Below are 14748 nucleotides of genomic sequence, written 5' to 3' on the forward strand. Positions count from 1 at the left end.
TCCTCTTAACTTGTATCCTATATCTGGAACTCATCAAGAGTATATATGGAAATGAGGTGCAATCTATATTTTTTTAAATTTAATTTTTTATTTAAAATAAATTTTTTTATATATTTTTAATATATTAATATCAAAAATAATTTTTACAAAATAAATAATTTTATTTAAATATATTTTTAAGCAAGAAATACTCTTCACCACCACTGCTTCCCTATTCCAAAACTTTGAAAATGAGTTTTAGCCATGGGTATTAAAAGCGACATGTCGTCCATGGGAAGACTTGTAGCGGTTAAACAATCACTGTGGTCTTTAAAGATGGAAAAAATCACAGTTGTAAAAAGAGTTGAAGCAGTGACAACAGAAATCCCCCAGCTGTGGAAGGTAGGACACACAAAAATCAGAGAAAGGCAATGAACAAGCTAAGATGGGCAATGGATGGAGGGTTTTGGGATCTGGACAGGTCCACTCCCAGAACCCTTGAAGGAGAAGGACGGGCAGTGCCAGGAGAACCACTTCCATTGGGTGTTTCAAGAGGTACAAGACTATCAAGACCCAAGCAGATTGACTTCTTTCAGCGTTTTATGTTTGCCCCTTTCATCCCTTCTTATTGTGCTTCCTCCCATGGATTCTCTCTCCAACGTGTTCTCGCTCTTCCTTTCACTCAAAACTGGTATAATTTCACTACCCCAGAAAAGATTCCATCTTTTTTGTTCTTGTTGATGATTAAAGTAGATGTTTGGTTGTGATGTTTTTGAGGTCAAAACGTTTAAAAAAACATGCAGGTTTGCTACATTACTAGCTCAATTCAATTTGCAGAAGTTTGTCTCTTCTTTTAAAAAGAATGGAGCTTTGCAATCTTCACGCCTAGAGAACATTAGGAAACATCTTGAGGATAAGTCCTTATATGCACTTGGATTTTGTTCAGAGCTCTTGTTAAGTCCTTGTGATACCCTTCTCTTGAGCTTGGATTTTTATGGTGATGATAACAATAAGAAACCTCGTAAGAAAGCAATCTTTCATCATAAGGCATGTGTTTGTTTGTTTGTTTTATTTAATTTTTGCCACTATGCTTTTCACTTTCTGCAATTTTGAGTGTTATTTTCATGTGTTTGCAGTTCCCGAATCACGATTTAAATGTGGAGGCAGTTTGGCCTGGACTTTACATTGACAAGGCCGGTAATTATTGGGATGTGCCTTTCTCCATGGCCATTGATCTGGCGTCTCTTTCTTCTGACTCTGGTGCTAGTTATCATTTCTGTATGCATCATAGTGCCGGTCAGCCTATGCAGCTTGGAGGTGATGAGACCGTTGAGGTTCCTGCTACATTACTTCCTGGCATCTCTTTGAAAAGTGCTTTTTCCTTAAAGAAAAACATCGAGATTTGGAGAAGCAATGCTCAGAAGTTGAAGATGGTGCAGCCCTTTGATATTTTTCTCTCCAATCCTCACATTTCAGCTTCAGGGGTCATTGGTAAATTGCAAGTTCTTAACTTATTTTCTGTATGCTAATTATGAACCAGACTGGATGAGTGGCATGGGGGCATCCCTGTAAATTATAGGCGCTTTCTCATTTTCTCTATTCAAACAATTGTTTCCTTAAATATACATAACGAAAATGACCTGCATTTGCATCATTATGAAGGTTCTTGCTTGCTGGAATGACCTGCATTTGCATCATTATGAAGGTAAGAGGCTTACTGCAGATGTAAATATGAGTTCTGCACATATCTAGTAATGAAGCTAAAGCCCTATCTTTGGTTGGGGCCTTGGACAAACATGCTATGGAAGTTGTTGTAGGGTTTTAGCAGTTATTGCTTCATAGTTTCGTTTCCTATCTGCCATTTCAGATGCAAATCATTTATCTGCATCTCTTACTGATATTTGATCGTATACAGGTGCTGCTGTGATGGCCTGTTTTGGGGATAATTCAGTTCGGCCACAAGTGGTACATGAATCTCAGCAGTTTGAAGGCCTCTGTCTTCGTGCTCCTGCTGTAAAATCCACCTTATTAGTTGATGCATTTTCATCTGTTTCATTTACTGCTCAGCACGGAAACTTCCAAAGACTATTATTAGATCTTACTCGATTCCATGCACGCCTGGATTTCCCTTCTGGTTCCAAATTTCTTTCAGGTGCCGCCAGATTAGCACAAGACTTTTGTAATTCTCAACAGCCAACCATGGAAACAGTTCAGGCAATTTGCCCCAAGGCAACTGTTTCTTTTCAGCAGCAGGTAGGTCTTAGCTTTTAGCATGTCTGTCTTTTCCAAAATACGTTGGCATACTATTAGCAGATGAAACTGAAGGTAACAAAAGCCAAGTTAAATCAAGTACATTCTTTGTTATGTCAAGATTTGCATTAAGGTCACTGTTTTTAATAGGAACTTCTTTTAGTTGTATGTTTCCTGTAGAAGCATTGAGCATGTACTACAGTCTAACAAGTTAATGTCAACACTTGCATGCTGCTGGTCAACTGTTTTTTAAATATTAGCGAGAAAATATCTTCTTGTTTCTCATTTTCCTCTTCCTTCATGCACTCCTAACCTCTTTCGTGGAACTAATATCTTTCCACATTGGTTGCAGATAGCTGGACCTTTCAGTTTTAGAGTTGATTCTGGAGTTGAGATTGATTGGAAGAACAAAGATTGGCATATGTGTGTGGATGATCCAGTATTTGCCATTGAGTATGCTTTGCATGTCCTTGGTTCAGCAAAGGCTGTTGCTTGGTATTCACCGAAGCATCGGGAGTTCATGGTAGAACTTCGCTTTTTTGAAACCTAACCATCTCTGTGCCACCCAAGGATGCTATATTTCCAGTATTTTCTGCTGAATGCCTGGAAATTCAGTTTTTCTCCTTGTGTTACTTGGTTCATTTAAGAAGGCAGTTCCTGTTGTAAACTTTTGCCACCATTTATCAAAGTTATGAAGATGACTTCATTGACTCATGTTTATTGTTGAGTAATCCAACTCAATGAAAGTTGTAAATTCTGCTTTTTTATTCAAGACAATACTTTCCAGAATGAATAGAATACTTTTTTGTCTCCTTGGAGCCTTCTATGGTTAAGGTTTTAATGGAAGATCAGTATGTAAGGTCTGTAGGACTTGAATGGATTAGTGGAAGCTCAGCACTTCCTTTCCTCTCTGGCCAAACATGAAACGAAATTCTGTATTTACACAGATAAGACACATGCGGCAAGTAATGCTTCACATTTAACTAAAAGGTCTGCAAGATTACCCTTTCCAGGGAAATAATGATTGTAAGCAAGTAATGCTTCACATTTAACTAAAAGATGGTCTGCAAGATTACCCTTTCCAGTGAAATAATGATTGTGATGTCCAATGGCTAGAGCACTATGACCTGCTACATGGAGAATCACGCAGCAGTAAACCATAGATTCTCTTCAGGGGCGGGTGACTGGTGTTCCACAGAAGCGAGGATGCATTCTTGAAACCTATTAATGGAGAATTGCACGGTTTCTCATTTGATCTACTACAAAAATTTACATAATCAGAATACATGGGTGTTTGACAAGATATATAACTGCCTAATCCAGTAAACTGTATGGCAATGGAGAAACTGCACAAGCATAGTTTGTGAAATATTGTTTTGAGATTTTACTAGGAAGCTTGAAACGGGCCTTTTTCAACATCAGAGATAAGCCATGGTTCCAACTTCCATGATGTCCATGGTGCATCAAGTTCTTCAGAACTCAGTAAAATATGGTTCAGTCTTAGCTTACATGATGTCTGATTTGCAATACCTAAGTAAACTTTTTTAGAAACAAGCACTTAAAGAGCTGTTTTGAATAACAGAATTAGATGATCAAATGGCTAAAATCAGCACAAATCTTCACTAATTTTCCAACAACAAAGTAGAATTGCATTAATCTTTAGAATTGAACAATTTTCATTTCCTTCTCTTCCCCTTGCAGGTGTTTTGGTAACAAACAAGTCTTGAATCTTATTCTGTGATGCCTACCAAGACTGGTTGTAGGGCAACCTGAAGGAAGCCGCAGATGCTCTTCGTTACACCTAACGGCTACAAGACAGCCCGTGAGGTGAGGTGGGGCAGATAATGTGTATTTAGCGGAATCTTTGGACAATATCAGGAGGAATTGCTTCCTTTCCAATTTGGAGCAGCAAAGCAACCTGTAAAGGTGATCGGCAGAATATGGCTTGTCAATTTTCAGAAGCCATATCCAAGAACTAGCTCATACTGACCTCCAAAAAACTGAGCAGCATTCAAATGGCAAAGTCCTGATAACTACACTCAAACATATAAAAGCTGACTTCATGATGCAGATTTCTAAGAAATACTATGATTTACAATGTTTTTCCGCACTTGTCTTGTACATGAAACCTGAGCCTTCGACTTCTTGCAGGAGTAGAGCTCCCTGGACTATAAGAGTGAAGAGTCCTTTTTAAAGACCAGTATTTACGATTATGATCAAAGAACTCAAAAGGAGATATTTAAGAACAGCATGCCCAATTTGGGATCCCAACAAAGAAACCAACCTATCTTCACCGGATTTTCCATCCCATCGTTGCGTGATGAATTGACAGAAGCAGAGAGATGGTGGGTTCCAATAAAATGATTTGCCGCTTCTCTCATTGCATGATTACGATTTAAATTTTAGAAATTAAGTATAACCTGCTACCAATGAGTTTTAGAAATAGAATATATTCTACACAAGTAATTACAATCTAGATTTAAAAGAAAATTAATTATATAAATTTTAAATAACTGTTTTAAAATAAAATATATAATATTTTACCATAATTTTGATTAGGTTTTCATACAAATCCTATAATTTTGATCACAATTGTGAAAAATAAAATAAAAGAAGTGTGTTGTAAAATTATTAAAAACAGGCTAAATAATGCTATGTTTGGAGGTTTGCGACAATGCAATAAATCCGATCATGAAAGAAGTTTTTTAAAAAAATTTAAAAAATAATTGTTTTTTTAACATAATTTTCAATTAATTAATGGGATCTATTAAACTCTTTAAGAAGTTTTTTTAAAGTTTAAAAAAATACTTGTTTTTTTTTTTAACATAATCTTCAATTAATTAATGGGATCTATTAAACTCACTAAAAAATTTATATAAAATTATTTTTACTTTCATGATTTTAGTGAAACCTAAACAAATAATAGTATATATTATAATAAAAACAATTGAAATAACCGAAGAGAAAATGAGACAAGGAAAGTGGTAATGGTGCCCCTTTAAACCTAAGAACATCTAATCTAGTAGTTCGCTAGACTCGTATTTATTTAGACTCAACAATAATATTTAGTTCGGTAGGTTACCAGGCTCATATTTATTTGAGCTTAGCATATAGTTGAATCCAAGAACACTGAATCTGATAGCTTTCCACACTCGTGTTTAGACTTGGCACGTGATTGAATCCAGGTATGTTAGGTTTGACAACTCATTAGACCCACAATTGCTTGGCCTCCACACTTGATTAAACCTAAAAACATTAGGTTTGAAAGCTCATTGACACGACTAAAAGATTGATGTCTTCTCCCAAGTGTAGGAGTGTCGAAGTAATAAATAACCCGGCAAGACCGGGGTCGAACCACAGGGAGGTTAATTGTAAAAATTATAAACAACAATTATAAAACAACAATAACAACAACAATATCTTATTCAATTAATGCTAATACTTGTAAATCTCGTCAAGCATTCATGATTATAACTTATGTTAACAACAAATCAAGTTCCTTTCATAGCTCAGGTGTCGGTTATACCATACATTATGGGCTATGAAAGTGCCAAGCATTTGTTGTACCAAGTGTTATACAACATAAATCAAGATTAGTCATTTAACAAGCAAAGTATTAAAGAGTGAACAAGATAGCAAATATAAAACATGTTAGTATCAAACATTAAAGTCCATATTAAGTTTACATTATACTTATTCTTACACCATTAGTGTAACCTTTTCACCTTGACATAATTAACTTAGCTAGACATAATGAAAGAAAGCAAAATAGATAAACAAAATAAGAACATAAAAGTTAACTAAGTAAAGGAAAGGAAATGAAAGGCATAAACTTAATATTAATGAAAACAAAGCATAAAAAATACAAAGAGAGAAAGGAAGAGCATGATCTTGATCTGGAAATCAAGATGCCTAAATGCATGGCAAATGCCTCCTTTTATAGGCCAAAAATGGGAACTATTGATTTGATGACTAATTGATAAGTGGGTGACCAACTTTTGACTTGGTGACAATCCTTATCTTCTCTTGTCTGCCCAAAACGTCATTGATAACGTCAAAACTGGAGCCAGTTGCAAACATGAAAGTTGTAGGCAATTGTCTCAGCTTTCTTGTGTAAAAATTTCAGCTCATTTGGACTTCTAGAACTCCAGATATGGCCAAAATACCGAACAGTGCTCGGGCTGGAAGACAGATTCGGGCTTCTTTGTTGTTGCTACAATTTGGACTTGATAATGGCCTTTTTAGATCTTGGGCTCCATATGAAAGTTGTAGGCCTATGTCTTACCTTTCCATCCATATAAATTTGACCTAAATCTGAGATATATAGCTCCAGATATGACCCATTTACCGAACAGTGTTCCGGTTTGGATTGCACCGACATCTCTTTTCTAAGTTTGGCCATCTCTTTATCCTTGCAATTTAAGTTCTTCAAGTCATCAATCAATCCTTTCATTTATGTGATAGGCCTGCATTAAAAATAGACATTTACCACAATTTATAGGTATCTTATATTATTAGATACATTCTTATAAAACATATTTTAGTTAAGGAGTTATTGATACTTCAAGTGCAAAATGATGATATAAAACCATGATAAAAATGCACTTTTAAGTACTAATCACTCATTATACCCACGTCCACTTAGGCTTGGCATATAGTTGAGCCAAATGACATTGGGTATGGTAGCTTGCCAAAAGTACGTCCTCTTGGTCTTAGCATGTAGGTGAACCCAGAAATGTTGTATCTAATGAATTATTTACTAAGAAACCAAGGTCATGGTCGATAGGTCTAATAGTGATCCTAGACCCATATCCATTTATGTTTGGCATATAGTTGGGCCTAGGGGTATTAAGTTGGGTAGTTTGTCAGATCCATGTCCACTTAAGTTTAACATATAATTAAACAAAAAAATATTTGGTCTAGTAACTCATCAAGCTCATGTCCATTTGAGCTTAACATATAGTTAAACCTAAAGATATTAGGTCTGACAACTATTTAGACCAATGTCCATTTAGGCTTTAATATGTGGTTGAATCTAAGGATGTTAGGTTTGTCAACTTGTTAGACTCACAGCTGATTAGGCTCCACACATGACTAAACTAAAAAACATTGGTTCTGGTAACTCGTTACACCTATGTCTACTTGGGTTTAACATGTAGCTGAACCTAATGATATCGAGTCTAACAGTTTGCGAGAATCACATCCTCTTAGTCTTAGCATGTAGATGAATCCAAGGATGTTGGGTCTAGTTTTCTAGGAAACCAAAGAATTATCCTTCTTTGATGGAGAAAACACTCTTAAGGAATTCAACTTCATCTAACATCTTCCCAAAATTAAAAAAAAAAACTCTTTTAAGTCATTTAGATTTTATTCAAAAGTCATGGTTTTCACTGGCATGTCTTCCAAATAACCTTCTATAATCCTTCTAATTTGGTGCTTGAACACTTTGTTGATCATATATTAATAAGTAACCCCTATATTTTTCAAGCCAAATGCCACTGCTTTATGGCACAAAGTTATTCCTTTAATAATCAAAGAAGTGTTTTTCTCATCTTTTAGATCAATAAGGATTTAATAGTACCATATGTCATATGTGAGCATGCAATATGGTAGGACGTTAGAGTCAGGGAGTCGACACTTAGTTGTTTGGTGCAAGGTCATTAGGAGACCCAAATAGATTGATCTTATCAGAAATTTTAAGGTAATGGACTAATTATAGCTAGAGAATATATTAGGACCCCTAATAGACCTTAACTCAGGTAACTTGCATTGTGTGGTCTGAATATGGTTTAAAGATGTTAATGAGTTCCTAACCGATGATCTGTCTATGACTCTGAACAAAGATTTACGCTCTTGAACAAAACTAACATCTTGAATTTATTAGGGGCTCGTATGCATAAATAAATCTTTATGGAAATAGTCCATGTAGGTGCCCTAATAAGATTCACTTATCCTAGAAGGTGAAAGTAAAATGAAGAATACGAAGAATGTTCATACCAATTCTAACAATTGACTCTCCAACTAAACTAGATATGATCAAAACAAGGCCATAAACATGGTTTGAATCATACAAGGATTAATAATCTACCATCCATTTTCTTTGATTATCAAATAAACATCATAATTTGATATAAATAAGTTTTAGTTCTAAACCAAAATCCGAGGATTTAAACCCATTAGAAGTTTGTTATTGATGCCAATAAATCTTAAATTATTAACTAGTCAAATATTATAAAGTGTTTAGTGTAAAGAAATAAACCAAAATTATTCCAAATCATTGAACTAAGACAATGTTCTTCTCATGAACACGAAGAAAACTGTTTATTAACCTAAAAAATCCAAAACATTGTTAAACGTCAGAAACAGCTTTACAGGCCTTTAAACACATTGTTTTTTTATCTTTACAACCCACATTATTAACACTAAACATAGTCGAATAAAAAAACATGAAATCATCAAAATCATTTATTAGATTCCACCTTCATAACTGCAATCCCAATGATAACTAACAATAACATTAAATTTCAATTCAAAACTAACTTTCAAGATAACTTGGTATTCAAAACAAGCTTAGAAACCAAGAAAATAAATTAATTAACAAAAACAAAATCAGCAAACACCTACTATCACATTTAATATAATACAAAAACCATTTTATTTTAGAAAAAATAAACATAAAAGCATTTCCTAAACATCCAATAAATAGTAACAAACAACTAAAATCAAAATTAAACAAAAAAAAACATTATATAAATTAATAAAAATGCAAGATTAATACAATGTATCACCAAAAATAAATTCAAAACACCAATGAAACATGCAATGAAGAGCCAAAGGTGTGCCTCATGGACATCACCTGCTAGATTAGAAGAGTTTTTTTAAACCTTCCATGCTCTAACAATGGTTGCTTTCCTTTCTTTTCCAAGTTTGTTAGTTTCTCTAGAAGTTGAGAAAATCTTTATGTTAAGCTCTTAAACCTTCACACTTAGAATTTCCTTATCCTATATTTCTTTATCTTCTTTCTCTCTTCTTTTTGTATTATACTACCTTGATTTTCTAGGGGTGTTTATAGGATTTCAAGCTAGGATTCAATCAAAGATCAATCCTCCTTCATCAAAACTTGTCCATCTAATTAAAATGAGAGAGTTTTGGATACACTTTACAACCATAAGCTTTATACCTATGTTGGTTTTAAAATGATGGTTTTACAACAAACTCAGTTTTAGAGATTTTGATGGCTTTCCAAAACTTGGCGACCAAAGAGCTTGTTTCTAGCCTTTTGATATTAAGAGAAACATAACTAATATTTGATAAAAACCTATTGCGAAGGCTTAAAATGTAAGCATGACAAAGATTAGTGGTTTTGCAAAATAGGTATCACATCCTTCGATGGTTAAGTTACCCACTTTCAAGGTTTTATCGGAGCAACTTTGATATCATTATTATTAAAGACTACCTGAAGTTGGTAGAAAAGATGTACATCTTTTATTAGGATTTAACCTTATTTGATTTGGAGGCAAGTATTTTCAAATCTATTTGTTTAAAAATGCCAACTCAACTTGCCTAGAATCTGTCAACGTAGTAAGGCTAGTCAGGGATAAGATGTTAAGATCATCGGAGAAAATAGGATGGAAATGTTATTAAGATCATTCTATTCTTCTAATTGTTTTTAATTGCATCTATAATTGCCCCTCAAATGCTTAATTTGATGTCCTACCAAACCCAATCATTAACCGTAAAGTTTAGCGTCATTTTTATCTCGATGAATGGTTTTCGATTTATGCATTTGGACCCTTAATTTATCATCAAATTTTTAATTTTCTTGAATTTAATTTAGTCAATTTCAATCCCTATAATCACAAGTTTTTTTCCAGTTTGATTATTGATTTCAAATTTTTTCAATCAAATCCCCAATTACCCATCAAACTTTAATATTTATGTAATTAAGCTCCTGATTTGATGAAATTAACTCTTTAAAAATGCAAATTAATCTCTAGACTTTAATTTCTTTCAATTAAAGTCTAAATTGACTTCAAATATCAAATTTACTTGCAATTAAGTCCTCAATAAAATTAATTAAGCCTTTTAAAATTCTCACTAGTCCTTACCTGTTCAAATTTATATTTCTTTACCCAAAATTAAAACTTTTTCACCAAATTAATCATTTCTCAATCAAAATTGGATAGTTAATTTTGCCAATTTTATACATGTTAGTCTTCTAAATTTTCCACTTGTTATTTTGGTCTTTAACCATCAACTTTGATAATCTTCTAAGCTTTCTTTATGTATATCCTTTAGTATTTTAGATTTTATTTTTCTATTCTTCTTTTCTTTTCTTGATTTATTATAGGGTTAAAAATAAGTAACAACACCTTGAATTAACATCCATAAAACTTAAAAATTCAAAGTCAACTATAAAGTCCACTAATTTATCAATCTTTGGGAAAGGAAAACTATCATTTGGATGCTTTGTTTAGATTAGTGAAATCCACACGCATCCTCCACTTTTCAGTGCTTTTTTTCACCATAACCATATTAGTTAGCGAATCTGGATACATAACCTTATAAATGAACCCAACAACTAACAATTTATCAATTTTTAAATTTATTATCTATTATCTTTTTCATTTGAAGTTTCTCTTCTTTTATCGAACGAGAGGGAAAACTGGATTAGCTAAAAGTCTATGAACAGCTATTTCTAGGCTGATCTCTAGCATATTTGAAGTGCTGAAAGAAAAATTAGCTTTATGGCAAGGAGAGAATTGTTATTAAGTTAGTTCTCAAATGAAGTATATCTTAGTGACAACCTTCTCCTCTTACCCTAAAGATACTTTTTTTTAACTCTTCTACGGCCTTAATTCTAACCTTTATCCTTTCCTTTAAAGATCTTTATTAGTCCCAAAACAAAGACTTTTTGCCTTTTAGATATACAGAGGCACAATACATAGAGGCCCTTTAGTTTCATCTCACGATAGCTGCGCTATTCTTAATAGAAAATTTCAAAACCAAATATCGTGTGTTTATTACTACATTGATCTTATACAAAAGAAGCCTTACTATTATGACATTGTATGCCAAAGCCATAAATATCACTATAAAGTTTTGTTGAAAGTTAAAGCACTTAAGGTAAATGTTAATTGTAACTTAGATCTTTAAGGCACCGTTCATTCACACTCATAACCCTTTAATCCCAATCAAAGAGGTATTTACATAAGTCATCCTTGTCGGATTTATCACTATCTAAAACATCACATATTTGGAAAAGATGTTAAGTGAATTCTCATTATCTATCAACATCTTATGGACTTGATGATTGGCCATAATCATGGAAATTACTAGTGCATCCTTATAGAGGTAAGTCACCCCTTTTTCATCTTCTAGAGTGAAAATGATAGGCTCGTGACATGGGTTTCGATGATGATTCATTGTCAAGACCTATTTTTTATACTTTTTTTTCCATTAAAAGTATCTCCTCTAGCTGAGGTACCCTTTAAAATGATGATGATCTTAGGTATGATTTAGGTCGGTTGGTTGAGCTTTTCTCTATCTTGTTCAATATGGGTGTGCCCCTTGACAAAATGCTTCAAATAACTTTTGGTTATCAGCCTTCCAATCTCTTTCGCAATCTTTCTTATCATATTTTAAATCCTTGTTGAGCAAACAAAATTTTTAAAGTTGCATGTGTGTGAAGGCAATACCATGAGAACAAAATATTTCCCCTTTTATAGTTGTAAAATTTTAACCCATTAATATTGGGTCTGTCAACTTGTCAGACTCATATCTATTTGGGTTCAACACACAACTAAACCTAAACATGCTGGGTCTATAGGCTTGTTGGACCTATATATACTTAGGTTCAACACGTAGCTAAATCCAAGAATATTGGGTTTGACAACTGGCCAGACTCATATCTATTTGAGCTCAGCACGTAGCTAAACCTAAAAATACTGGGTCTACCAGCTTACTAGGTCCACATATACTTGAGCTTATAGCATAGCTAAAGCCAAAGATATTGGATCTGACAGCTCGTCGAGCCTATGTTTATTTAGGTTTAGCGAGTAGCTAAACCCAACGATATTGGATATGATAGCTAGTCAAGCTCATGTGTTATTTGGCTCAGTATGTAACTGAATTCAATAATGTTGAGCCTCAAAACTTGTCAAATCGAAATTTATTTAGACTCTGCACGTGGCTGAACTTAAAAATATTGGATCTAAAAGCTCGTCAGACCTATATATACTTAGTTCAACATATAATTAAATTTAAAAATATTAAACTTGTTAATTTATCAAACTTATATAAATTTCAGATCAGCACATATCTCAACCCAAAATTATTTAGCCTATAAGTAACTCAAATCGATGTTATATAAGCGAGTATTCTGCTAAACCTAGATATTTTAAGTTATTACTATGCCTTTGACAGTTTTAAGCATGGATTTAAATTCTCAAGTTGGCAGCAGCCAGACGTGTCCAGAACCGAGTCGGTAATGACACTCCCCCCTCCAATTTATCCGTCGGTAGATTGGATTGGTGTCTCGGATGAGAACAAGAGTCAAAAAAATTTCAAAAGGGTAGCCTTTCATTAAGAAGCTGACTCGTGGTACACTGAGAAGGACACATGTCAATCACATAAACACTTGGCATATTCTTGAGTTTCCACGTTGCATGGCGTCTGTCATCTGATCAAGAAGCTCTTCAACTTGTCCCTTAAAAACCCCCCAACCCCTACTTCTACTTCCACTTGCAATCGTGCTCATTTTTCAGTTTTCATCACTTCCCTTCCTCGCTGCTTGCTTTTATTTTTAAGATCTTCCTCGTTGCTTGCTAATTGCTATAGTGTGTTGTTTTGTTATACCTAATAAAAGAGAGGATAAATTAAGTACTGTACTGTTGTGAGTAGTATCTTTCTTGATGATCATGCCTTCCAAGAATGGTACTTGTCGGCTCTCGGTTTTGTTTGTGGCGGGGATACTGGTGATGATGTTTGCCATCAGTTGTAGCTGCTCTGGTGCCGATCGTTCTTCAACCACAACAGAAGAAAGCCAAGATTTTGAAGTGATGACGGATGGATTGAAAGAAGCAAGAGGTAAGACAGAAGAGAAAGCAAAAGAAGCACAGGAGAAGGCAGAAGAGGATGGTAAAGAAGCCAAAGAATCCACCGAGTCATGGGCCGAATGGGCCAAGGAGAAAATCTCTGAAACCGCTGGGCGAAAGCAGGATGATGCCATGGAGACTGCTAAGAGAGCTTCTGATACAGCCTCTGACACTACCAAGAAGGCCAAAGACAGAGCTTCTGGTTAGTTAATTAGTGAATTGATTACTCCCCTTATAAGCAAGAACATGCAAGTTTTGGTTAAATGATTTCTTTTGGAATTTGATTTTCTTCCTAATCCACGCATTCCAAATTAGCGGTTCTTATATGTGTTATGCTAAATTTGAGCAGAAGCCACTCAATACGGTGCAGAAAGGGCAGGTGACATGAAAGATACTGTGACAGAGAAGATTAAAGAAATGGCAAATGCAGCCATAGAGAAGGTTAGCGAAATGGCAAGCGCATCGAAAGAAACGATTGCTTCCACAACAGGTGCAACTAAAGAGAAGGCAAGCGAAGCCTCTGGAACAGAAAAAGAAAAGGCCTATGAAGCAGAGGAAAAGGCAGCAGAGAAAGCAGAGCAGATAAAGGAGAAGACAACTCGAAAGGCCGAAGAAGCCAAAGAGAAGGCTAAAGAGGCCACAGGTATGGAAAAAGAGAAGGGAGAAGAAGAAGAGGAGGCGGCTAAAAAAACGCAGAAGAGCGCAACAGAAGAAGACAAGAAAAGGGAAGCTGAGACGGGGGAGAATGTAAGCTGGGCCAAGGAGAAAGCTAAAGAGAATTACGAGACTGCGAAGCAAAAGGCTGCTGAAACTCTGGAGGCTACAAAGCAGGAGTCACAGCATATTAAGGAAAAAGTAGGCAGTAGTGGTAAAGAAAGGGATGGAGAGCTTTGAGATACATCCGTGCATTACATTTCAACCAAGTTTTATGGATCTCTCCAATCCCATGTTGTTTTGTGCTTTTAATTCAGATGTATGAGCTTTGTCTGTAAATAAGAAGAGATCCATCCTCCTTCGCTTCCCATCTCCTGTCAAGCAACGACACCTTCTAAGCATGGGAGGAATGTACTTTCGAGCCCAACTCTGCAGCACTATGCGGCTTTGAACTCCATTTTGATCAACAGGATTTGTTCAAGTTAAGCCCACGTAACAAGAACAAGAGGACCCAAGGGACCTGCTACTAATTGCTAAAGCGCACTTATCAGTCCGAACATTTATTTTGAACTTACAATTGGGTGAATAAATAGTTTTTTTAAAATAGATTTAAATTTTAGGAGTAATATTAAAAAATTTATTTTAAAAAAATATACCTTTGAAAATATATTTTTATTGTGAAATTAAATAATAATAATAATTTTTACGTGGTATTCACACTAGGGAGGATGATGCAGCAGCAATAATAATAATAATAATAAAAAGAGAA

At 34.6% G+C, this 14748-nt stretch overlaps 2 protein-coding genes across 2 annotated transcripts; both read left to right on the top strand.

The window, feature by feature from the left end:
• The first annotated feature begins 296 nt into the window (after nt 1–296).
• On the top strand, nt 297–3053 carry LOC105118560 (protein TRIGALACTOSYLDIACYLGLYCEROL 4, chloroplastic). The gene is made up of 5 exons (XM_011016530.1): nt 297–670; nt 783–1026; nt 1116–1470; nt 1895–2232; nt 2582–3053. The coding sequence occupies exons 1-5, from the start codon at nt 411–413 to the stop codon at nt 2777–2779; spliced, it is 1395 nt and encodes a 464-aa protein (XP_011014832.1). The 5' UTR covers nt 297–410; the 3' UTR covers nt 2780–3053.
• Nucleotides 3054–12962: 9909 nt separating this feature from the next.
• LOC105118561 (late embryogenesis abundant protein D-29-like) lies at nt 12963–14349 on the top strand. The gene is made up of 2 exons (XM_011016532.1): nt 12963–13527; nt 13675–14349. Exons 1-2 carry the CDS (start codon nt 13143–13145, stop codon nt 14217–14219), a joined length of 930 nt encoding a protein of 309 aa, XP_011014834.1. The 5' UTR covers nt 12963–13142; the 3' UTR covers nt 14220–14349.
• Nucleotides 14350–14748: the final 399 nt, after the last annotated feature.

Source organism: Populus euphratica, unplaced genomic scaffold (genome assembly GCF_000495115.2).
Source record: "Populus euphratica unplaced genomic scaffold, PopEup_1.0 scaffold2027.1, whole genome shotgun sequence".
NCBI lineage: Eukaryota > Viridiplantae > Streptophyta > Magnoliopsida > Malpighiales > Salicaceae > Populus > Populus euphratica.